The 25,139-nt window shown below is 39.7% G+C and overlaps 1 protein-coding gene across 3 annotated transcripts in view; it reads left to right on the top strand.

Moving 5' to 3' along the window:
- The first annotated feature begins 2,422 nt into the window (after positions 1-2,422).
- The window catches only part of DPY19L1 (dpy-19 like C-mannosyltransferase 1), a 53,074-nt gene continuing 30,357 nt past the window's right edge, over positions 2,423-25,139 (top strand). For 2 of the 3 annotated variants that reach the window (XM_069809287.1, XM_069809293.1), the window contains exons 1-8: positions 2,423-2,926; positions 3,906-3,974; positions 9,118-9,142; positions 10,436-10,523; positions 11,150-11,287; positions 16,003-16,123; positions 17,803-17,896; positions 23,110-23,167. In XM_069809287.1, coding sequence (XP_069665388.1) covers positions 2,632-2,926; positions 3,906-3,974; positions 9,118-9,142; positions 10,436-10,523; positions 11,150-11,287; positions 16,003-16,123; positions 17,803-17,896; positions 23,110-23,167 — 888 coding nt within the window. In that variant the 5' untranslated portion in view covers positions 2,423-2,631. Of the gene's footprint in view, positions 2,927-3,905; positions 3,975-8,325; positions 8,488-9,117; positions 9,143-10,435; positions 10,524-11,149; positions 11,288-16,002; positions 16,124-17,802; positions 17,897-23,109; positions 23,168-25,139 lie in introns of all 3 variants that reach the window. The other variant, XM_069809299.1, reaches the window with a different exon arrangement.

Here is a 25,139-nt window from a genome sequence, read left to right as displayed (position 1 = left end):
TCTTATAATAACTTTTAAAATCTTTAGAGTTGTTTAGTTTAGTAATACGTGCCTTTGTCATCAGGTTCTGTGGGTGGTACCTTTTGAAATAAATTGCCTTAAGAGTTTTAATAAAAAAAAAAGCCTGAGGGTAATTGATTTGCTCTGAGGGTAATTGATTTGCTGCAGGCTGGAGCAGGCCCAGTTAATCTCAATGGTTGAGCCATCCCACAGCAACCATTTGAACCTTAATAATCTCAACTCTTCAAGTTCGTAAGTGTTCCATGACTCCGCTGATTTTGGCAAAAATTGAAAATAGGTTTCAGGAGTTAAGAATCAGCAGAACATATCATATTACTCTTTTTCTATGCCACTTACATGCAGAACTCCTTCACTATCTGGAGCCTGTACATTTCAATCACTCAGCCAGCAACAATAGAGTCCTTTGGTTACTAAATTTATGACAAGGCTGCACAATTAAAATCAAATATGAAAAAGAGCAGATTGTGGAACTTTTTCTCTTGGAAAGAGGTAGGAAAATAGTATGTAGTCTTCAAACATTCAAATGGCGTTCCTTTTACGCTTTCATTTATATTTAGTATATAATACGCACAGATAAATGTTTCTTGAAATATGAAACTGCTACAGGTAATTCACATTGCAAGAGGAGCCTGCATGCTCCAGAGAGTGGCGGTTTTATGTAACTATATAAGCTGGTCAAATGAAAAATACTATTTCTTCCTTCTTGTTTTTTGAGATCAATGTAACACATGCCCTTTGCAATTATCTCCCCAAAAGAGCTCGGGGTAAAAAGACGATTTTCCCTCAACAAGCAAAGAAATGTGGAGCCAAGCGTACATGTAGACACAGAGGCCCTCTGTCAGTCCCACAGACTTGTTTTATTCAGCTGTACCAGCTTGTATCTTTATACCCTTACTGTGGTAACAACTTTCCTACTACCACAAAGACAGCAAAGGCTGTCCTGTTCTCATACGTTCATTACCTTGGTAGCTGAATCTGCACCAAACTACCTTCACGTGCTAACTATATGCCGACTATATATTTATTAAACATATTTTTTAAATACTATCTTAGTTTTTGCCGCATAAGCCTCAAACCTTGCATTTCACAAGATAGGATTCATAAAAATATTTAGGAAAAGGAGCTGAAAATCCAAAACAGAAGTTGTAAACATTTTAGAAAGAGCCCCACATCTGTTATGTCAGAGGAAAAGTGTGAAAAGGCCAGGAAAAATATGCAAAGAGTGGAAAGATGATGCCAAGAAAACTCAAACACGTTGAAAGCGTGGGAACAGAAACATATAGAGAAATGAAGGGTCAAAGAAAATCCTGAAGGCAGCAATGAAGAGCACCTGAGAGGCAAGGAATATGTAAGGTCAAGAAAGAACTTCCAGGGGAAAAAAGTAACGAGAAGTCAGGGAGGAGTGAAATGGATCTGTTTGGAGAGGTTGCAATTAATGAAGAGGTTATATTTTGCTATATTTAATCAACATTATCAAAAAGTGGTAATTAAGATATCCCTATCAGATGAGTCACTGTCTGACCATTGCTGTTGCTGAGCAGAAAAGCGCAGGAAGGAGAAGGAAAGATAGTTTTGCTGTAGCTGGGTCTTGTTCAACAGTTGTATGTTCACCACGCTTACAAGAACCGTAATTCCAGATGTTAGTGGAGGAGCTATGGTCATTGCTGCTGTGAGGTACTGAAGACGACTGCTCTAGAAAAGTCGTGAAACAACGTGTCAGGTCTCCAGTGTCCATGTTACACAGGACCTCTGTGTAACTGGACCTTTTAACCTCTGAACCTAGAGAAATGTTTTGGCTGGAGTTGCATGTTGATTGTGAGCTGGGAGCTACCAGCAGCCCTGCCTAGTGCTCTGGTCTATGGCGGAGGCCACAGGGGGGCTGCCACGCGGCCGGCACACCAGAAGGCAAACCCACCTTTAAACTCCAAAACAAGGAGGAGAAGGAGAAAGAGGAGGTGTTGTCTGTGGCTGGGAAGCCCCTTGGACACGGCACCACCACAGCCAAGTCACCTTCTGGCAGTTAAAATTTGGGGAGTTTGACGGGGAGGGGGGGGGCACACTCCAGAGAGAGCTCCTGTCTTTCTGGGGTGGGCTTGATTTAACGGAGACGCTGCTTACAAAAACGGCGGCCGGCCCTCAGGTGGGAGGTGAGCGGCAACAGCCCCGCTCCCGCCTCCTCTGAGAGAGGGCCCTGCCGAAGGCCGCGGAGCCCCGCGCGCGGGCCAGGCAGCACGTGCGGCGCGCTGGCGGGGGGAGGGGGGGCGGGAGCAACGGCTCCGCGCGGCCGCCGGGCTCCGGGGCCGCGCGTGCGTGAGCGACGGGGCGGAGCGGGGAGAGGGGGGGCGCGGGGAGCCGTTACCCGCCCCGCCGGAGAGCGCCGCCCCCGCCCCCACGTGGCCAACCGGGCGGAGCAGGCGGCAGTGGCGGCGCAGCCCGCTGGAGTAGTGACCGGCTGCCCCCCTCACCCCGTTACTACCAGCCCACCGCCTCCGTCTCCGCCCCGTGGCCTCCGGGCCCTGCCCGGGGGTGGGGGAACCTCCTCGCTGAGGACCGCCCCCCCTCCACTTCCCTCCGGCGCGGCACCCCGGCCCCGGCGGGGACTATGCGGAGATGGTCGTCCCGACCCGAGGCAGGAACAAAGAGTCGCCGCCGCTCAAGCCCGGGCAACAGCAGCACCAGTCGCCGGGCGCCAGCCCCAGGAGCGGCCGCGGGCGCCCGCCGCAGTCGCCCGGCAGGCAGGTCCCCGGCGGGGCCCGCGCCATGCGGAAGGGAGGCGGCGGCCGGCGGGGAGCCAGGAGCGACCCCCAGAGACCCTGCAGGGAGGGGCCCGCGGCTGAGGGGGAGCGCGACGCGCTGGGCCGCGGCCCCCTGAGGCTCCTGCGCGTCTGCAGAGACCAGCTCCGAGGTGAGGTGGGGGGTGAGGGGAGCGAGCCGCCCCCCTCCTCCAAATCCTGTCCCCGCTCCCTCTGCCCCCCCTCGGCCGGGGGAGGGGGGCAGCCCTTCCGCTCCGGGGGAGGTGGGATGGGGCTCGGTCTCGCCTCCCTCCCCTCTTTCCGGGTGTCGGTAGACTTGCCCGGCACGGCGCGGCTTTTCCCTACCGCCGGGGGAAGGGGAGCGCCGGGACGTCCTTCTTCGGGAAGGCGGTCCGGGGGCGGGGAGCGGAGCGGAGCGGAGCGAAGAGCCTTGGCCAGGCAGCGGGCACCCGGTAGCCTCACGGCGTCTGCTGCCCCCTGGGGTGGTTGTGCCTGGCGCTGCCTGAGGCAGCAGCAGGCGGCCGGTCGCTTTCCCGCTCTCCCCGTGCCCGTCCTCCTGCCTGCCACAACCGGAGGAGGTTAAAAAAAAAAAAGCTTACAAGACCCACACTGGTACCGTCGAGAATCGGGGACGAGGGGAAGGAAAAGGGCTTTTTACCGCGTTAGCATCCTGTGGGGGAGGAATGGGAAAATGTGCTGTTTGTGTAACTAACTCTTGTTAAAACAATCTCTCTAATGGTGTTGACTAGCTCAGCTTACAGTGTTGGCATGGCCAGCTTATTTCTTGATAACGCTTTGCTGAAGAGGGAGGGTTGCTTACTCTTTGAAAGGCTGACTTTCTGTATGAGTGAAATCGTCAATAATGTATCTATGTAGAAATCCTCTTTTGACAAGTTATTTTGCAAAAGTTATTTCAGGAATTAAAAACCTGATGATTGTGTAGTCACCTTAATAGTCTATCTGTAATGTTTAAAGCTTTTACGTGTAGTTGCTAACTTGCTGTATGAAATTTCTTTCAGCATTTTTGAAGTCAAGATTTTTACAGAAACTAATGCTGCAGAGTTCAAACAGGTTTCCTTTTACAGAGTCTGTTCTGAGTTGATGCTTAAGGTATTTGTTTTCTTTTGACAGTATTTGTTGATGACAGAAAGGCCTTTATCATAAAATCCGATAGCAAGATGTGGCTCACTTTCCTTCTGGGTAAGTAGAAGGAATACGTTGGGGAGGGTGGGGGATACTCTTCTTTTTACCTTTCTTTCTCTGGAGTTGTAAGCTGTATCAAAATACGTTTGGAAATATAACTTGGAAAAACAAAAAAAACATAGTTTATGTTGAAAAGGGACAGGAAATAACTTCCTACCTGGTAACTTTTGTAAAGCTGTTATTGTAGCAGTTGATGTGATATCAGAACATTTGTAGGAAAATAATTGTCCAGGTATTTATGGATCTCTCCTATACAGTCATTACTTTCTGGGGGAAAAAAAAAAAGCAACTTGTACTAAGTAATGTAATCAAACCACCTTGTTTGGAAGGATTACGGGTGGAAGAACATACAACTGTAGGGGGATGTAAATTCAAATATTGCTATCTTTGGGAATATTTTGGAGTAAATAATAAAACGGCTAATGGCCAAAGTCTTGGAAGAAGTACCTAAAGTATTTGCAAAATTAAATAAGAAATGCATTCCTAAAGTTAACAAATGTTAAATAATAGCATATTTGTCAGATGTACAATTAGATATACTCTTAAAGGTATTATATTAAAAGACTGTCAGGGTATTCCAAAGATGCTGATACTATTAATCACACCACCAGTAGTGCTTGTTGCCAAAGGGAGTTTCTTCAGTTTGATGAATTACTTTGCAAAGTAGTGGCAGGGAAACAACCCTTAGCTTACAAACTAATTGATGAATAAACTATTCCTGAATTGCTTTGCTTACCTCTGTTTATTCAGCATTTCCTAGACTAGTAGTGACTTAAATGACATAGAAAGACATGTTAAACTGATGGTCAAAATTGAAAAATGCTTTCCTTTGACTGAAATTCAAGAGCAGATTAGATAGAGCGCTTTATAATTTATGGAGTTTGAATTCAGCTGTGAAACCCAGGTAACCAATTAAATACTTCAGGGAGCGATTTATATTTTTAATAGGACTTGTCACTTATAGCAAAGTATGTAATAGCATACAGTATTTGCAGTAGCAAAGAATGCACATATAGTAAATATGAAATAGTGGGGTTTGGTTAGTTTTAGTGGTATTTGAATTTTTGTTGTTGCTTTGCTTAAGCTTTAAGGTCCAGATTTTAAAAACAGAGGCTCCCACAGCTGGAGCTAGTTTTGTTATAGGGTGTGGATTTTTTTCTCTTAAGAATTATCTCCAATTTATGTGCAACAATAAAGTTGACAGATTTTCAAGGGCATTCTTAAACAACACTTTTCCCTATTATGTTGGGGTTTTTTTTAAATGACCATTGAATTGAGGCCTTATTCTTGAAGACACCTTTCTAGATTGCACAAAATCTCAAATGAAACGTCTTGACTAAGCTGTAGACGTAGGCAATGCTTGCACATTCCTGATTGTTCCCAGTTCTGCTGTATTCCTACCTAATTGCTTTGGGGATATTTGCAAAGTATTAAGCAGTTTCTAGTATGTTTTACATCCTGTTGCATTACAGTATCTCAGCATTTGTTGTTCTTTTGGTGAGTTCTGTATATTACGGCTTTATTCTTCAGTACTTAATTTCCAGAATTAGAACGCTTTTTACATGCCATTCCTATTGCTTTTTTTAGAACAGAACACAGGCAAAAATAGGAAATCTGAAGAATAAACTATCAGATTTTACGTAATAGCCCTAGCCTGCAAAAATCTGACCATAGAGTCTGCTTTTAGGTATTCTTAGGTTGGGTGAAAAAATGGCATCTGCAAGTTCAAGTACATAGTAGCTATATAAGTCTTTGTAGCATTAGGACTCTAGTATATCTCTCCTGTCCTCTCCTTCATTCCCTTCCCAGTAAGGACATTAATGGGATCAAAGGATGGTAACTTAAGAGAGCTGATCTGCATGTTTTCCGTCAGAAACTAGCTTAATGTAAGTCTGGATTCAGTCTGTTGAAAAATGCCGATTTGGACTCATAGTGGATGTCTATGAATAATTAAGCACATTGTCTCTTGAAATCTGAGTAATTACATGAAGTGCTGTGCAATTATAGGAGGTCTTCATTTTATACTTATAATAGAGTGATATTGTGAAGTTTTCTAAAAATGTATATGAAGTTCTCTAAAATAACTGTGAATGTATTTACACTTAATGCATTGACTTTCAATAAAACAATTACCGAAGGGAAGAATCAGATTTAAATACATTGTTTTCTCAATGAAATAAGTGCTATGTTTGAATCTGAAATGTAATTTCCGTATTAATAGATAATTTATTTGCAACAATGAAATACTGCCCATTTGGCTTATTTGGAACCACATGAATTTGAGGTCATTAACAGTATTGGTAGCTAATGTGCATTTATTTTGACTTCACCGTATATTCTTACCTAACGTGTGATCTGTCTTAAAATTGGTGGTTTTTTATAGTTGGGGTGCGTGTATATGTAAACGTATTATAGCATCTAATCTTACTGGGAATCTTAGAAATGTTGCTGAGAAATGAAATAATGCCTTGTGCAAATGTGAGACTCAGTAAGTAATAACTAAGTAATAACTAATGGGCTGCTCTGTTTCTTTCCGTACAATTGCTGCAAAACATGTTTGTTTATGGAATATTGTTTGCTGTGTTGCTGATAGAATTCCAGATAAGCACATTAGCTCTATCTCTTAACCATATCTGCTTTTCTGAAAAAGGAATTTGCAGCTTTTCATGAGAACTAATGTAAATGTCCCTAGTATAAAGAAAGTCTGTAGCTCCTGAAACTTTTCCTAAGACATTAAATTCCACTTAATGTGAACTATACCAAGCAATCCTTTGGTGAATTTTTTTCTTGAAAGTATATGTAAAAATGTAAAGTTTTAAATGAAAGCTGGTGGTATTATTCATTATCTAACTGAAATCCAGGCTTCTCTTTGAGAAGACTACTTCAGTGACTGAAGTGAAGCTGAAAAACTCCTAGAAGTTTGAATGTGGTATTGTACAACTTCAGCTACTTTGTGAAGTATGTAACTTGAGGTAAATGTTAAATTGTACAGGCAGGTAGTTTAGAATTTTTTTTCCCCCCTTAGGTAATTCTTTTTTTCTTTTTTTTTTCTATCTTACCCAGTTTCACCTCACACATCTTTGTATACAAAACTTTTATGAACCTCAATTTTAATATTAATGTAGTTTGTTGCATTATGACCTGTGGCAACAATGATAACAAGTACTGCCAGTAGCAGCATTGTGGTGACAATGATAACAAATACTGCCAGCAGCAGCAGTTCCAGGCTCTGTGTTGGAGGAACATGGGGTTTGGGAATATATACTAGGGCATGAAGTGTACATTGAGCCCACTCCTCTTCCACATCAATCTAGCAGTTTTGCAAAGGTGTTTTTCTTTCTCTTGTCCCTGCTGCTTTCCAGAAGCAGACCACCATACGCATGTAACATGCAGTCTGAACACATGTGCATTCCCTAACTCTCCAACCATATTCTGCATCAGTGTGCAGTCATTTGATGTATGTTTTACCTATGTGCAAGCAATTTGACCCATCCGTTCCATGTTGTCACAGCAGCGAGGGCTGTGCCGGATGCCTGTAATTGTGGGAGGTGTGTGCAGATCAGCACCCTGGAGAGGGACACAGTGCTCAGCACCTTTCCAGCTGCAGCTAGGTGGAAGCAGGGAGAGTGCTTGTCCTCTTTCTCTCTGGTTCTTATAGCCTATGTGAATAAGAGGGCTCTTCATTAACCATAAAGATTTTCTTGGATTGAAGGCAACCAGTCTACCTGACCTTTCTGTGGCAGAAAGCCACAGTGTGCTAGAGGGCAATCAAGACACCTTTGGTCTAGGAGTAATACTGTGGTCCTGCTGAATGCCTACCCTTTATCCCTCACTCATGCTGGCTTTGCTTGCATGGTGAGCTCTGGATATGTTGCGAATGCTGCCCAAGCAAAATGGAGTGGCTCTTGCTCTCTGTGAGTCTTGTTATGCTCAAGAAGTTAGAGACCTAGACTGTTTACCCACCACTTTATGATTATTTGCCTTTTCCTTTTGTCTCTCAAATTACCTACCTTGTTCTGTGCCTACATGACAACAGTGCAGATAGTCTCTGAATGGACAAATGGCATGTTATTACATACAGAGTCTACCTTTTTTAGCAGTTATAGTCTCAATTAGATTTGTGTTGATTGTCACGGTCCGTTTGGATCTCTCAAACTTACAGGACAATGTTCTCTGTAAATTAAACTTTATTTTGTGAGCTCATTAGGGAAAAAAAACAAACAAACATGACAAACAAGTGCTTAGTCCACTTTGTACAGACTAGGCTAGCACAGGAATTCACTAATTCATCACTTAAGGCATGAGGTTTCTAACTCCCTAGTTCTTTAATTTGTAACTCAACTTGTAGCTCCTAACTTGTGCACCTATGAGCAAAACGGTTACCTAGCCAATGGTGGGAATGCTCATCCTTCCTCTTCCGTCATGGTGCAGGTGTCCCCTGTATCACACTGGGAAGCACAAAAGCCTCACCAGCACAGCTGCTGCTGGATCTGCTTCCAAAACTTTTTGGGTAAGCTGATGTATTTATACCTTCCAGCTTGGAATTTTGGTCTATACCATTCCCATGAGTTAGCAGGTTCTGAAGAAACTGCCAGACAATGAGTATGTGAGGATTATGGCTGCAGGAGACAACAAGCTGCAGGTGATAATGGCTGCATAATGACCTTTAACCCTTTTTTGGCTACTGGGTCCTGCCTGTGTGTTGCCCTAACAGTCCTAGCATACATCGGGCCTTAGCATGAGCTGTGTGTTAGCCAAAATCTGAGCAGCAGTTGAGTGAACAGTCACAAATAGGTATCATAAAAGTGTTGAAAATATTTATGCTTATTAAAAATAAAAGCTTATAGTTCAGTTGTGTTATTGATAGCTCAAATGGGTGCATTAGATTCTGATGGATCAACTTGAGCGATGCAGGATATAGGTGGGAACATTGCCTATTGCTGAATGCCATTAGCATAATTTCAGATTTTTAAAGAGCTGGCCATAAAAGTTAATTCAGATGTTCTTATTCTGTTCGTCTGGAGGCTGAGTACCTTCTGTGCATCTCTGAAGTAGTACTGTAATTACTTTAAAGAACATGATTTCAAGTTCAGTGCTTTAAATATTTGAGTAACTTAACACTGTTTTGTTTCCTTTACAGCTGCTTTTGCAGGAGTCCTACATTGGTAAGGTTAAATTTATTGCTTGAGAGTAATATGACATTTTAAAATAATAAAAATATTATTGTGACTTATATTTAGACAAGCTATTAGGATAATTTATATTTAGATCTTTCCTCTCAAAACTGAATTGTTGTCTCTAAGATGAATAATTCTGTTCTTGTGAAGCTGATGTGAAGGGTTTCTTAAGCCTGTTCTGCGAAGAGTGAAGCCTGCTTTCCAGGTAGAAAGTTGTTGCTTAGCTGTACAAACTCAGATGCATTTGCACTAACAGACATTTTTACCCTCAATAGGTTTTGAAAGTCCAGGTAAGTCTTTCTCCTATGTTCTGCTTATTTAGATTCTGCTTTAATTTCTTAGTTTTACATCACGTTTTCTCTAAGCTCTTCAGAGAAGTCTCGCCAATGTTTTCTTTATGTGCGGAAGAATGGCCTTTCAACTACTTTTTGTCAATGTAATCCTCGTGTTTCAGGTTCCATCCTAATCCTTGCCATTCCATTTTGTAATATGGACTTGAAATAAAATGGCTTCTGAAGTGACTTACAGCAGCTGCTTTTGCAGAGATAAAAAGTGACAGAGTCTGCCACTCTGTTTTTGTTTCCCAGCCCAAAGAGAACTACTGATTTTTAGTAGTTTGTTTCTTGCAAATTCCTGTTCAAAAGCAGAGTCGTGTGCACTGCTCTGTTTTTCTTTTTCCATCCTTTCTGGAGATGAAGCTCCTCTTGGAAATAGCAAGTTTTCCTTCCAAAATTATTTGCATTTTTCCTGGCTTCCCCCCTCCCCCCCTCCATAGTTGCACCTTTATTTAAATATACTTTTGATGGTAAGCGCATCTATATATAATGGCAGATAACTGCATTAAAATACAAGTCAGGGAAGGTTTTTGTGGAAAAAACATACACTACTTGTATGTGTACCATTATTTTCATCAGCTTTTATTCTGTGATTCTTTTAATTTGTCAGATATTTGCATTTTCTTTCCTAATATGTAGATTTGATAGTTTTAATAGCATTAAACTTTTGATCCTTAAGTGTCTGCACTTAAGTTAAAACGTATTGATTATTATAACTAATTCCATGATAGAATTTACTAAATGCTCTATGGATTCATATTTTTTCCATTTAAAATAGTCTGAATAGAGGAGAATGTTGGTATAATATTAGAGTAAATTAAAATAGCAGTTTGTAAGTGAACTTTGGGTTTCATTGAACATTTTGCCAGTTCTTCCTTGGTATATATGACTTAGTACAGGTTCTAAAACTCTTTAATCAGTTTTAATTATTATTATTTTTTAACAGGTGTCACATAACAACTCTTTTTGAAAATGACCGTCATTTTTCTCACCTGTCCACGCTAGAAAGAGAAATGGCTTTTCGCACGGAAATGGTTAGATTATGTTTCAATAAAGATTCAGTGATTGGAAAACTTCTGTCTGTAATCTTGTGATTGTGGGCTTTCCAAAATTTCCTCATACCTTCTGGATAAGTATTGATATCTTGCAACTAACATGCATTACACTGTTACATGCAGAGCATTTGTGTGTCTTGCAGCTGATCACTGTGAATGTATGTCTTCCCAGTTCACCTAAAATATAATTAAAAAATGTGATTCTAGAGGACCTAAAATACAAAACTACAAGTACCTTGTAGTGTACTCAATTATAGTCTTGTTTTGCAGCTGGTTTTTTAATTATTTTTTAAATTAATAATTTTTGCATATATATACATCTTTTGGCTGCTTTTATTCTGAGAACTGTGAAATACTATGCTAGTGCATAGTTACCAGCCCAAATGAGAGATGTGCTATGAAACTTGGTGGAAGGAAACCCACATTGCTTGTTTCTAATAGCTTGCACTAAGAGAAGAGATTTGGAAAACTGGATAGTAATTTTGAATCATTTTGTCCTATTTGTTACATTACAAAGTTTGATTTTAAGATGAAGCTTGTATATGGCAGTTCGTGAAGCAGAAGTGACCTCTTCAATTGTAAATAATGATTCTGCTCTCCTGTAGGGTCTTTATTATTCCTACTTCAAGATCATTATTGAGGCACCATCATTTTGGAATGGAGTATGGGCAATTATGAATGACAGACTAACTGAATATCCTTTAGTGATTAACACCTTACAAAGGTTCAATCTTTACCCAGAGGTGAGCTATGTTTTAAAAATAAAACCTTCTGATAAATCTTTGGTTTCTTTAGATTTGACTACAAATTTCTAAGAAATGTTACTCTGCAAAACGTGGTTGTAAAGATATAGTGACTAATGAAATATTGCTTAAATACCATATTTTAGTTCCAGACGTAAAATGAGGAAGTTACTTTATACATTGTAATGAATTCTCAGACTTCAAGTACGTTCAATCAAATGTGAATACTTTTTACATCTTAGTATTTCATGCCCTGAGGTTGCAATCCAATTCTATACTTGTCTTCTTTTGTTCTTTTGTACATTGTGTACTTCGGGAAATACAACGTGAAGTATCAGTAGTATGTGGCAATAAAGTCTGCAGTGATACAGGTACTGAGAGGTTATTTTGGCTTGCGTTTTGTGTAGGACAGTGAACTAACCAATCATCACAGTTCACTGTGGCCCTAAAATCCATGAATGGTAATAGTTTACTTACCTGTTGCAGAAGGAATTCCTCTGTAGAAGACTGACTGCTGTTGTTTTGTACATACTTGATGTTAGACTTGTTACCTGGTTAGATAACATTCCTACTCTGCTTTTTTGTCACTGAAAAGAACATATCTTTTAAGTACAGAAGTGTTTGTTTTTCTCTCTTGTGGTTTTGCCAGTGTGTCAAACATTTTGCAAAGGGAGAACTCCTTTGGTTAATGTACCTTTCTGTAACTCCGTGTGTCAGCAGCAGCTTATTTTTTTGAGAACCGAGGACTCATAATGGCTGTAATCATTGGGTACTAGCATTTATACTCATTCTCCTGCTCTGTCAGAGCAGAGCTGCTTTCAGGAACTGTATGTGTAAGAGTTTTCGGTATGCATGTATTTATACAACTTGCATGTAGTGATTTCATTTGCTACTTAATTCCTTGCTCTGGAAGAACTAAATGCTATATAGATGAGTGCTTTTTGTTACCCTCTCACTGGTTTGGGGTTTGTTTGGGAGGTTTTTTGGTGGTTTTGCTTTTTTTTTTTTTTAAAAAAACTCCTAAGGGATTGCAGTTCAGTTCTAGAAATGCAACGTTAGGAACATGTGCCTTATTTGAATACTATGAAGTTATTTTCTTTAGCTGTGGAAGATTTATTGACTTCAGCTATAGTCTGACTTGCAAAAATCACTTCAAAATAAGGAAAAAAAAAAAGTGAGTCTATAGCAATCACTACATGGTCTGTGTAAATTACTGTCCTGGTTTCAGCTGGGATGTAGTTAACTGTCTTCCTAGTAGCTGGTACAGTGCTATGTTTTGAGTTCAGTATGAGAAGAATGTTGATAACACTGATGTTTTCAGTTGTTGCTCAGTAGTGTTTAGACTATAGTCAAGGATTTTTCAGCTTCTCATGCCCAGCCAGGGCAGCTGACCCAAACTGGCCAACAGTGTATTCCATACCATGGGATGTCCCATCTAGTTTAGGAACTGGGAAGTGGGGGGCAGGGATTTGCCGCTCGGGGACTGGCTGGGTGTCGGTCGGCCGGTGGTGAGCAATTGCCCTGCGCATCATTTGTACATTCCAATCCTTTTATTACTACTGTTGTCAATTTATTAGTGTTATCATTATCATTATTAGTTTCTTCTTTTCTGTTCTATTAAACCGTTCTTATCTCAACCCACAAGTTTTACTTCTTTTCCTGATTTTCTCCCCCATCCCACCGGATGGGGGGGGGAGTGAGTGAGCGGCTGCGTGGTGCTTAGTTGCTGGCTGGGGTTAAACCACGACAATTACAAATATAAGCAGTAAAAAAAACCTGTCAAAAGCAACAAGTCAGTCTTTGTAGTTGTACAATATTATAGTCCCAATAAAGTCTTGATTTCCCAACTATTTGCTGCATAGTCAGGTTGTTCCAGTAGTTGTGTTGTTTTCATCTGTGATCCCTGATGCAAAATGGCAGAGAGATAAGGTGTTAATTTCTGTGGCGGAGAGATAATGTGTTAAGTTTACTCTCTGGCTGTTCGTTGTTACATAACAGTTGATATTTCTGTATGTGGCAGGGATGATGAAAATTTGAGTTGGAGTGATGAGTGTTGTGTAGTCGGTGTTAAAGTGCTTACTCAAAGGCAGCTAGTAAAATGGATTGACTTTTCTACATGTTCTTTTACAGCAAAGGGCTGGCCTGCCCACAGAGATCTCCTGGGTCTGAGAGCCAGTCTTTTGTTTTCCAAGTTTTGCATTTACTGCCTCATCTGATATGGGACAGTAGAAATTCCAAAAATGCCATTGTGCTCTAATTGACTTAGCAATTTTGCACTACTTATTTGCTTCCATTTTTATGCCCATGTTAGCTGTTTCATGTAAAGTAGCTTTTGGCAAAAAATATTTCTGTGTTTTGCATGAAGTACCTAACCAGTACCTTTTTATGGAGTATTCATGTGTGGTAGCATCTGCAGCAGACACAAGCACTTGTGATGTAAAAAGGTTAAGTTGATAAATCAGTAAAATTTTTTGGTGCAGCATTGGTTCAGCAAGAATGTTTTATGTCCTTGGGGTAATGTCAGCTTCAGGGCTGGTGATGCAAATATGCTACACAGGTGTCTCTAAGTTGCCAGATGCATTCTGTTGGCAGTGTACAAACCACATTCAGGTGGTAAGAGGAAAGATTTGTATTTGGTTCCCCAGTCCTGTTGTTACCCATCTGGAGATGGGGCAAGTGTCTGGTTTGTGTATGCACACATACACAGTCAGAAGTGCCAAGGCACAGATGTTCAGAAAGCCTCCAGGAATTTAGGATAGTGTACTTTGCAGGACAGAATACTGAGGCAGGGAGTCTTGGTCTAGAAAGATGTAGTTGTATTTTAAATATTCAAGATTTACATTGTGAGAGTGTAAAGGCCACAGGTGAAGTAAGCCATGATGATTGGAGCCCTGGTATTAAAAATTAATGAACTATAGAATTGCAGAACAGTTGAGGTTGGAAGGGAGTCTGAGGATCATCTAGTCCAATACCCTGCTCAAAGCAGGGTGAAGTAGAGCAGGTTGCTCAGGGCCATCTCCAGTTTCATTTTGAGTATCTCCACCTCTGGGTAACCTGTTCCAGTGTCTGACCACCCTCAAAGTGAGGAATTTTTTTCCGATATATTTTCTGATGGAATTTCCTGTATTTCAATTTGTGCTCGTCATCTCTTGTCTTGTCAACTGAAAAGAGTCTGTCTGTCATCTTTATGTCCTTGTCTTGGGCAACCTGGAACTGCACTCAGCACTGGAGATACGGTCTTAGCAGTGCTGAGTAGAGGGGAAGAATTGCCTCTCTTGTCCTGGTGACATACAGCCAAGGATACGTTTGGCTTTCTTTGCAACATGGGCTTATCGCTGGCTCAAGTACAACTTGTCCACCACGGCTCACTTTTCTGCAAAACTCCTTTCTAGCTGGTCAGCTCCAGTCTGTACTGGTGCATGATGTTGTTCCTTCTTGGCACAGGACTTTGCGTTTCCCTTTCCTGAGATTCCTTTTGGTCCATTTCTCTGCCTTGTTGAGGTCCTTCTGAATGGCAGCACAAGCATCAACCACTCCTTCCAATGTTGGATTGTGTGCAAACTTGCTGAGGATGTTCTCTTGTGTCATCATCTGGTCTTAAGGTGTAGAACAGAATTGGCACCAGATTAAAAAAAAACATCCACAGCTGTCCCCTCATCTACCAAGAAAGTCATCTCAATGTTATAAAGTTGGGCAGGTGTGATTTCCCCTTTGTAAATCCATGCTGACTACTTCCAGTCACTTTTTTGTCCTTAGTACATTTCGAAGTGGTTTCCAGGAGGATTTACGCCATCATGTTCTCAGACATCAAGGTGTAATTCCCTGTGTTTCTTTCTTGCCCTTCTTGAAGATAGAAGTGACATAAAGGGTTTTAGTAATTGTATGGGGAAAGAAAAGAGGGAATTATCCTTCTTGTACATGTTTTCTGTGACACAGGGCTGAGACAGCTCATATTGCAGTGGTGAAGCATATTTTCAGTCTGGGGATCCCTGGGTTTTAACTTTCAAAGCAGCAAAACTGGAATGGACACATTACTCATTTATGAACTCCATAAAGTTAGTTATATCCTGACAGAATAGCTTCGTAATGTTAACTAGTGACTTTGCTGTAAAGTTTTTCTGTGTGTAAAATACTGATGTTTTCTGTGTCAGGTGTTGAGATTTAATTTGGTGGTTGTTACAAGAACTTTACAACCTTTGCACAGAAATTGGAAATGCTGTCTTACATTGCATCTGGAAGCCCTTTCTAATGTATGCTTAAATTTAACCTGTCAAAGTTTATCAGAGTAAAAACCTGGAAGATTTGGTCCGTTAATATTCTTGCCAGGTGGAAAAAAAATTAATTGGTTTTAGTGGGTTTAATTTGGCTAGCTGTCCTCTGTCAAGAAAATCTTGGATTTTAATATCTGATAAACAAAAATAGTTAAATGGGGAACTTTCCAGACAATACCGAAATACATAATTTTCCCAAATATTGCAGTTTGATGCATGAAATTATTTCTATTCTAAATCAGGCATAATTTTAGTCTGTTAATGAATACTTGGTTTATGTTGGATGCCTTTAGGAAATTATCATCAAAAATGCTAAGTAGTTGAGAAATTCTGAGTTTAAAAAAAAATCCTGGATGAGGGCCAGTTGTCATGAGAGGTTACCTTGGGCATTGAGCTAGTCTGAAAGTTCCTGTTCAGAAACTTCAAATCCTGTTTTCCACCTAGGTAGTCCTTGCCAGCTGGTACCGCATATATACTGCCATTATGGATTTCCTTGGTGTACCGACAAAGACGTGTTGGACTGTAAACAGAGGAAAAGGGCTTAGTCCTGTTGAAAGCTGTGAGGGTGAGTTGTGTTTTATTCTAGTTTCTTCCTGGAAGCATGTAATTGTGGCGTTACATATTTCGGAAGTAATAAATACTCCTGTGTCTTTATCACTGACATGCTTTCATTTGGCTAAGCCTGTGTTTTTGGCAGGTTCATGACATAAGTGAGAAGCATGGAAGAAAGATACTTTTAAGAACACAAGGGGTGAGAATGTGGGCTTTGCTTTTTAGATGGCTCCTGCTACCTACTTTGAATTCCTATACTGCACTTCAAAACTTCACAGTTGTAGTCTGAGCCTTCTTAATGTTGGACTGTTATAAAGAATAAGATGTCCTAAATGTAACTGGAGGCCACTGTACATGTATTAAATTTTTGTAGCTTCTGTAGGATCCCCAATACATTCCAAGTTCCTATATTTAAAAAACTTACCTTCTGTATTTCCTCCTATAGCTGCAACTTGAGGAGTGGGGAGGAAAGGGAAAAAGGTAACCACAGGGTTCCCTTTTGGAGAAATCTTGTGTAGTGATTCTGCTGGAAGGAATCCTCTTCCTCTTGTGACCTGTTCAGCATAAAAATTTCAATCTTATACCTTGATTTTCATACCAAAGCTTGGACACTGTGACTTTTTTTTTCTTTTTTTTTTTCTCCACATTTAAAGTATTGGCTTGTCAAGTAAGTATTATGCAATAAAAGTACCTTTGAGAAGCAATTTTGGGATGTTCTACAGTTGGTTAAAGCTGAATGATAGATGGTAGCTTGTGAAGTTGTTTCATTTTATAATTTAAAATGTCTTTGTGTGGTGACAAGTTCGTATTTTTCCTTCGCCCAAAGGCTGTAAGAACTTTCTTCAGAGCTTGAATGATTCACTTTCTCTAGTTTTGTCAAAAGCAATAAACAGTGAATAAATTAATTTCTGTATTATGTAAAAACCAAAGCCAAACCAACAAAAAAACCAACTACTGAGACTGCCACATTTGGTGAGCATATTATCTTACTTTAGAGAACTGTCTTGCTGTATTTTCAGCAATGGTGAATAATCATTTCTGCATACAAAACTATGAAGTTTTGCTACCTTCTCTATAACGAATGAGGCTTTTTATGCTGTACTGCTGAAATTATTAGAGCCAGGAGGGTTTAAAGAAATAATGGGAAAGAGAACAACAACAGAAGTGTGAACACAGAAGTGTTTGTGAATGAATAAATTGAAAGACTTGCATTATTGGAAAATCTCTTGGCTTCTGATGAAACAAAGAAAGCAAAGAGCATTGTGTGTGATATGTTTAAAGATGGATTTACTCCTGCAAGTAATGGGAAGTGAGTACAGGGAATAGAACCTGTTCTAAAAAGCTCTATGAAGTCAAAACGTAGTCTGTAGAAAATGTTCTTAGTGATGCTTATGCCTTTTACACGTTGCAGGTTTTTCTTTACAGTTAATGCTTCCCTTTTGGCCTGTTCTGTTGCTTACTGTCCCAATGCTGTGTACGCCTCTTGTCTTTTTTTTTTTTTTTTCTTCAGAAGTGTAGTCTTCAGTCTTCTGATTGAATCTCCACAATAATCTTAGTGATATTAACTTTTTTGTTGTCTCTTTCCGTAGATGTATTAAGGTAGTATGCTGTGTATTATACTGATTGTATGGTCGTTTATAAGCAATATGATCTTTCTTCTATATTTGACAACACGTGTTAACTGTTTGTTAGGCTTGGGAGACCCTGCTTCCTTTTACGTTGCTGTGATTTTTCTTTTGAATGGATTGATGATGTCACTGTTCTTCATATACGGTACATACCTCAGGTAAGGCAGTTGAGACTGAGCTATTTAGTTGGTACTAGCTGTCAGATTTTATATGAGTTTAGAAAAAGTGAATACTAAAATATTTTTATGGGATATTGCTTATTTGTACAGTAGTAGTGCTTTTTATTACATATACATTGTCACTAAAAAATTACTGGAACAGAGGAGCTTGTTGCTTAAAATAAATGGTGATGCTAGAAAAAGTTGCGGAAAATTTCAGTGACGTGGTATCTCATTGATACCACCAGATCATGGATAAAGCTAAATGCTGTACAGGTTTTAAATGGCTTTTGACAGGTTTCTGCTCTTAAAACTACCAGTGTAACTCATTTTCAAACAAAGTTTGAATGACAGTATACTTTTAACAAAGATTGGAGTTTTCCCAATGCTTTGCCTCAAGTCATGCTGCATGTCTTTAATTTTTAACTTAACTGAGAAGGCAAAATATTTTTTGAGATAATGCATTCCTTTGGAGATATGTATACACTTCCCTTTTTCTATGAATTTCTGTTTTCAGTATCTGTCCTTAAATTTCAAGAACTGTAATACACTTTCATACAAAAATAGACTCCACATTCAGCAGAAAAACAGAAGCGGAAATATTTTTCTGTTTACCTCTATTTTCATTTGTTGGTTTTGCAAAAAAGCAAAAGGCCTGCTACATTTTCCTCTGAGACATATGATTGTTTTTCCCCCTCATTCCCTGGCTTCACTGTCTTGTGTTTTTTTCCTGCTCTCTTTGAAGCATGTGCTGATAGTTCAAATAAAGAATAGTACAGGGCAGGAGCTGACAGTGAAATAGAGGAAGTTGCCTAGTGTGACTATTAGGTGGTTGGGGGTAAAGTGGGTATGTTTGTATTCCTTAACTTAGGAAATTAATGTCTCATGTTTTGAGGAAGTAGATAAACTTTGAATATTTGTATCATTAACTTGTCATTTTTCTCTTAAGGAAGGTGTATGGAAACCCACATTTTATATATTAATGTCATTGAAAAATCAGTAAGGTCTTAATTTCTCTGTACTTTCCTTAGACTTGGGCTGTGTTGAATGTAAATAACTATCAAGTATTGATAGTAATTCAGTTTTTGATATAAATTTTCTGCAATGTAGGTAGTCAAGATGACTAGAATATAAATGCAGTTCTTTCAAGGTGTAGCCACTAGCTATCTGGGGTTATGAAAAATAACAAGTGACTACGAAGTTTCCTGTAGGTAGGACTTTGATCTTATTTATTTATTCTGAAGAATATTCATAGTTGGATACCAGATCTAGATGACTACTTAGTCATTATGGCTGTTCCAAGGTTCCTCTTAGTCAAAGCAAGCCAGAATATTTAGGCTTTTCCATAAGGTATGAAAAATAAAAGAACTGAATCTGGAGTAATGCAATTCTACTACACTGAAGTAGGTAATCCTATGAATTGGCATAAGTCTCATTCATTAAAGCTGGTTTCTTGCTGCCCTGCATTTTGAAAGACTTTTTCATAGCCTGACTAATTTGATGGTGGGAAACTATCCTCTAATGTTTTCTCTATCTTTTCATTCCTGGATTTCTTACCAATAATCATCTCAAGCTTACATAATGTTTTTTTCTAGTTTTTTTGTCTCCTTATATATTCATAGAATGTGTCATCTTTTTATTTCAGCCTTTATTTGCTTTTAGTCTCTGCAACTTTGAGTAGTGATGGAAGGTGATAGGATAGTGGAAGACCACTTTCTTATTGCTATTTTCCAACCTAGCATGTGTCCTCACATCTGTGCTCGCTGTACTTGATGATGAGCTTGTTCAAAGAGTTAAGGTAGCAGAAAGCTAGTTGCTTTTGTAGGACTAGTTTTCTGTTGTAGGACTAGTTTTTGCTGTTTAACTTCCTTAACCAATTTCCTTGCAAGGTCAGAAGATTGCCAGGCATAGTATGTCCCTGCCCTAGCATTATGGTCTCTGGTTATGCAAATGTACTTTGGAATCTTCTTATGTGATGCAAGTTAGTCTCAAGCTCTGGAGCATTCTCTGTTAGGATAACTGAAGCAATATGGTGAGAACTCATGCCATTTTTTTAGGTTTTTTTTTAATGGACGAAGGAATGGCATTTCAATGATAAGTACTTTTATGCAATTGTAAGATTCTGCCTCCCCCAATCATCCCTGCATCTCTATTCTTGTAGTCAAGGGACAGACTACTTAAGCCAATTGTCAAATACTGCATCTTGAGGAACTACCAGTAAATTTCCCATATCTCCTTCCAACAGTACTTTTTCAGTATTTTGTTTCTTGCATGTTAGTCAACAATGAATTACAGATGACTTTAAGCTTGAGCTTATTGTAGCCAGGGAATCAAAAGATGAGTTCTTTCATTATTCCCGAGCTGACTCTACCAGACAAAGTGTAACTGTTCAGGTCATCTGCAGTTCTTTAAAAATTACTAATTATTTATTAATTTTAGATTATTCTGTATTAAACATGGGGGAAGTAGGTTCCAACTGAAAGGCATGTATGTCACCAATTGTAGTATGTTATGGGAGTTTCAGTGGAAAGAGTTATCCTTTGTCTTTTATATTGGCATAGAAAGGCTTAACTACTGTATCTCCTACATGATAGCATTGGACTGTTAGAAGATAACCAGTGTAACTCAACACTGTACATAACCCTCTGTGAAATAGGCTCTGTTCACTTCCTTTTCTGGAAAAGGTACTGACAATGTGCATTTCCCTATTCTGTGCTACAGATCTACTGATCTCATCTGGTAAAATAGTGATCCCTTATAGAGGCTGATAGCTCTAAAGCATTCATAATACAATTAAGACCTTTGTATTCTAGACTTTAGGGTTTTATCACAATGTTAAACTTTAGCATAGACCTTGAATTTTGTTTCTAGTTTTGTGTGGTATTTTGCAAATTTTTAGTTTGCTTTGTTTCCAGGACTAACATTTTTTAATATTAATCACATTCTTGTAGTCATTTTGGGTTTCAGTGTTGATGCTTTTAGAATTTGTGGGATTAAATATCAAGTTTTATGTGCAATAATGCACAATTCCTGGGGATTGTTTTAGCACTCAGTTGGTATCTTTGACCCTCAGATTTTGTACCCAGAACTTGCTGATTCTGTTTGACTTTTATATTAATGATGGGTGAAGGATCTGAGAGGATCTCAACTGATGTCATCTACCTAGACTTGTGCAAGGCATTTGGACACTGTCCCACACAACATCCTTGTCTCTAAATTGGAGAGACATGGATCTGATGGATAGACCACTTGGTGGATAGGGAATTGCCTGGATGGTCATTCTCAAAGAGTTGCGCTCAACAGCTCAACATCCAAGTGGAGACCAGTGACAAGTGGCATTCCTCAGGGGTCGGTATTGGGATGTTTAACATCTTTGTTGGCAACATGGACACTGGGATTGAGCGTGCCCTCAGTGAGTTTGCTGATGACACCAAACTGTGTGGTGCGGTTGACACACTGGAGGGAAGGGATGCCATCCAGAGGGACTTTTGAGAGGTGGGCCCCTGTGAACTTCATGAAGTTCAACAAGGCCAAGTGCAAGGTCCTGCACATGGGTCGGGGCAATCCCAAGCACAAATATAGGCTGGGCGATGAGTGGATTGAGAGCAGCCCTGCAGAGAAGGGCTTGGGGGTGTTGGTTGACAAAAAGCTCAACATGACCCAGCAATGTGAGCTTGCAGCCCAGAAAGCCAACCATGTCATGGGCTGCATCAAAAGAAGCATGACCAGCAGGTTGAGGGAGATGATTCTCTCCCTCTACTCTGCTCTCGTGAGACCCCACATGGAGTACTGCATTCAGCTCTGGGGCCCCCAACATACGAAGGACATGGACCAATAGGAGTGAGTCCAGAGGAGGGCCACGAAGATGATCAGAGGGCTGGAGCACCTCTCCTGTAAGGATAGGCTGAGAGAGTTGGGGTTGTTCAGCCTGGAGAAGAGAAGGCTCTGGGGACACCCTATAGCAGCCTTCCAGTACTTAAAGGGGACCTACAGGAAAGCTGGAGAGGGACTTTTGACAAGGACATGTAGTGATGGGACAAGGGATAATGGCTTTAAACTGAAAGAAGGTCGATTTAGATTAGATGTAAGGAGGAAGTTCTTCACTGTGAGGGTGGTGAGGCACTGGAACAGGTTGCCTAGAGAAGTTGTGGATGCCCCATCCCTGGATGTGTTCAAGGCCAGGTTGGATGGGGCTTTGAGCAACCTGTTCTAGTGGAAGGTGTTGGAACTAGATGATCTTTAAGGTGCCTTCCAACCCAAACCATTCTATGATTCTGTCGTCTGAAGTTTGTTGTTGGTGTTTTTTTTTTTTTTAAAGAATCTTAACAGCTGGCTGATACTTTTGTTTAGTAGCAAAAATGGTATATTCTGTCATTCATAGTAGTAGTGCCCTTGTGTGCACAAAAATGTTCTTTGTTTTATATCACAGGACATGAGTAATTGCAAATCTAGTCAAACAGCAACCTTATCTACTGCTGTTTTGAGATGGGATAAATCTAAGTAATATCTTTGGTTTTAGTGCTGACTCCATGGTGCTAATTGTTCAAAAGGTGAATTTGATTTAGGAACATATAAAAATCCTTAAGTCAAGGGCTTAAAAAACTTTCTCATGTTAACATCACAGTATTTCATGTAAGAATTAAATTGTATCTTGCATTGACCGTGTCATGAATTCATTTCTAAGTATGTTTTTTGAACGTGCTTGATTTGATTATACTAACATAGTCTTAGATTCAGACCAAAATTCCCTGTTGGGTGATTGAGCATGCAAATTGTAAAGTTTTCTGCTCAAAATCTTAGGGGAGAAATACTCCATTTATATTGCCTAGTGTTTAAAAAAAAAAAAAAAAAAAAGTTTGGCGCTTTTCAAGACCAAGCTCTGGGTTCAGCAGTTGAAGCACCAGACGTAATGTTCTAAACCAAAGTTTGAGAGGAGTGGAATAACCGTTTTCCAAGTTATTTACGTTAAAATTGGTGTTCTGCAGAAAAGAGCTGATATATGAGGAGTGGTCTGCTCTGAAATAAACATTAGCTGACTATCTAATATTTTAATATTGTATGTACACTGTAGATTGCTTTCCCTTGATTCTTGAAAGCATTCCCCACCCCCTCCTGAATGAACTTAGCTGTACATAAGTGCTACTTCACATTTTTTAAGCAGCATTGACCAGTATGAGATTCTGTTGTACCTATTTTTCCTGTTCTCTCCACAGTGGGAGCCGTCTCGGAGGCCTTGTTACCGTGATGTGTTTCTTTTTCAACCATGGAGAGGTAGGTCTTCCTCCCCAGCCACCACCAACCTCCCTTCTCTCCCCCACCTTTTTTTTTTTTAAGTTTAAGCTAATTCTCATTTCATTAAAGGTAGTGACGTTGCTTATCTATGAGGGGATGAATTTAAAGGGAATAAGACATTACTGAAAGCAAAATAGGTTATGACTCAAATGCACAGCACAGTCCAATGTGTCACCTTAGATATTAAAAAAAAAAAAAAAAATTCAGAAAGGAATTATATTGTATAGTGGTCCTGAGATAGAAATCTTAGTAGCACAATGACTTCAAGTTTAAAAACATCAAAATATTCTCTTTTTTTTACCCATTCCAAACATAACTGGGCTACATGTACCATATGAACAAGGTTCAGAAACGGAGGAGGTTTTCTTTAAATTGGTATGTATTTTACCAGAGACTCATGAATACATACGCACACACAAAAAACGTAAAGAAACCTCTGTAGTGCTGATATACTATAGCCACGATACACAGAATTTAGAAAATATATGTATATAGAGAATTCCAATGCTAAACTTCTTTACTAAGCTGCATTACAGAAAACAAACAAACAAAAACTGTCACTTAAAACATCTCCTTGTGTCCCCAGCTAATGCTGTTCATATCATTGTTTCATATTCTGGAAGAAAACTCATGGCTTTTATTCTGATACCCTTGGGCAGTGTTTCTGGGGTTTTTAATGTTCATTTTATGTATATATATTTGTAGAAATATTTGTTTTACTTAAAATGCAGCTGTACTGTAAAGATTTTCTAGATGGAAACTAGTTACCTTATGATTTTGTTAAGGATTAAAGTTACGTTTTGTTTTCTTATTTTACTGAGCTGAACTTGATAGGAAACTCTGAGGAGTAAGAATATGTAGTTGCACATAACAGAATCAAAGATACTTCTATTCATAGTGAACTTTGACAGTTTTCTTAAAAATCTCTGTGACAAAATAGCTATTCTATTTTTAAGTTTTATTTGAAATGTTTTTCTCTAAATATCCTCCATGAAGAATTTTCACCCATGTGGTGTTAACTGCCTGGTCCAGACCAGGTAAACCTTACAAAGTTTCTAAACTTTTTCTGGTGCTGTAAGAGGGTGAATATAAAGTTTTGTATGGGTTTCTATTCTTAATGGCATTCTGAAGTGGAGTGAATGTTCTATCCTTTGCTAGGAAATACTGATAGACTACACACTGTTTTGCCAAGTTGGCGAGGGTGAGAAGGTGTAACTTCAGAAAGGAACAAGTTGAAAATTTCAAAGATAGTGGTAGCAATAATGAAGCATTTATTTCACTATGGCACAGGCAGTTCTCCTATCCATAGGAGATTCTGTAGGAGAGCTCCTCTCTATGGATGACTTCACTTGGGAGGAAAACACAGGTAACGTGTGTATTTTGGAGAATGGCATGAAATTAGTTCTGTATAGCTCTACACAGATGTAGTCTGGGCTTAGGTAGAGCTTAAGTAGGGTAACTCTGATTCAGGCTCAGCTGTATGGATTTCTGGAGAGCAATAGGACTTACTTGCAGAGGTGCAGTGTTAGATCTCAGCTGGCTCTCTGTGTTCGTATGGTACCTAATGAAATAACTCGACGTTGTTTGTTGTGTATATAGTTACGGTAATGTGTGTAGTTACATGTATGTAGGTGGTCTAGCTTCACTGTGCTTACTGTAGAATCACACGCAAGGGTTGTGCATGCGCACATGTATGCTTAAAAAATTGTTTTATTTAACTCTTCGATATGCCTTTGATTCTGTGGAAATCATCTTGCATGTGGTTCAACAGTACATACAGCGGAGCTAGACCAGTTGCTAAAAATTTGCTTTCCTTTTCTGGAAGGTTAGGACTGAGCTACATGAGTAAGCCTGATCTGCAAGTCTTGGTATCTTGGATCCAATGCTGTGTAGAAGTGGTTACCCTTCTGGCATTGAGCTAATGATCCTAAGGCAGTATGTTTTTATTTGT

The sequence above is a fragment of the Haliaeetus albicilla genome, chromosome 2 (genome assembly GCF_947461875.1).
Source record: "Haliaeetus albicilla chromosome 2, bHalAlb1.1, whole genome shotgun sequence".
Taxonomy (NCBI): domain Eukaryota; kingdom Metazoa; phylum Chordata; class Aves; order Accipitriformes; family Accipitridae; genus Haliaeetus; species Haliaeetus albicilla.
This window is presented reverse-complemented; position numbering and strand designations above follow the sequence as displayed.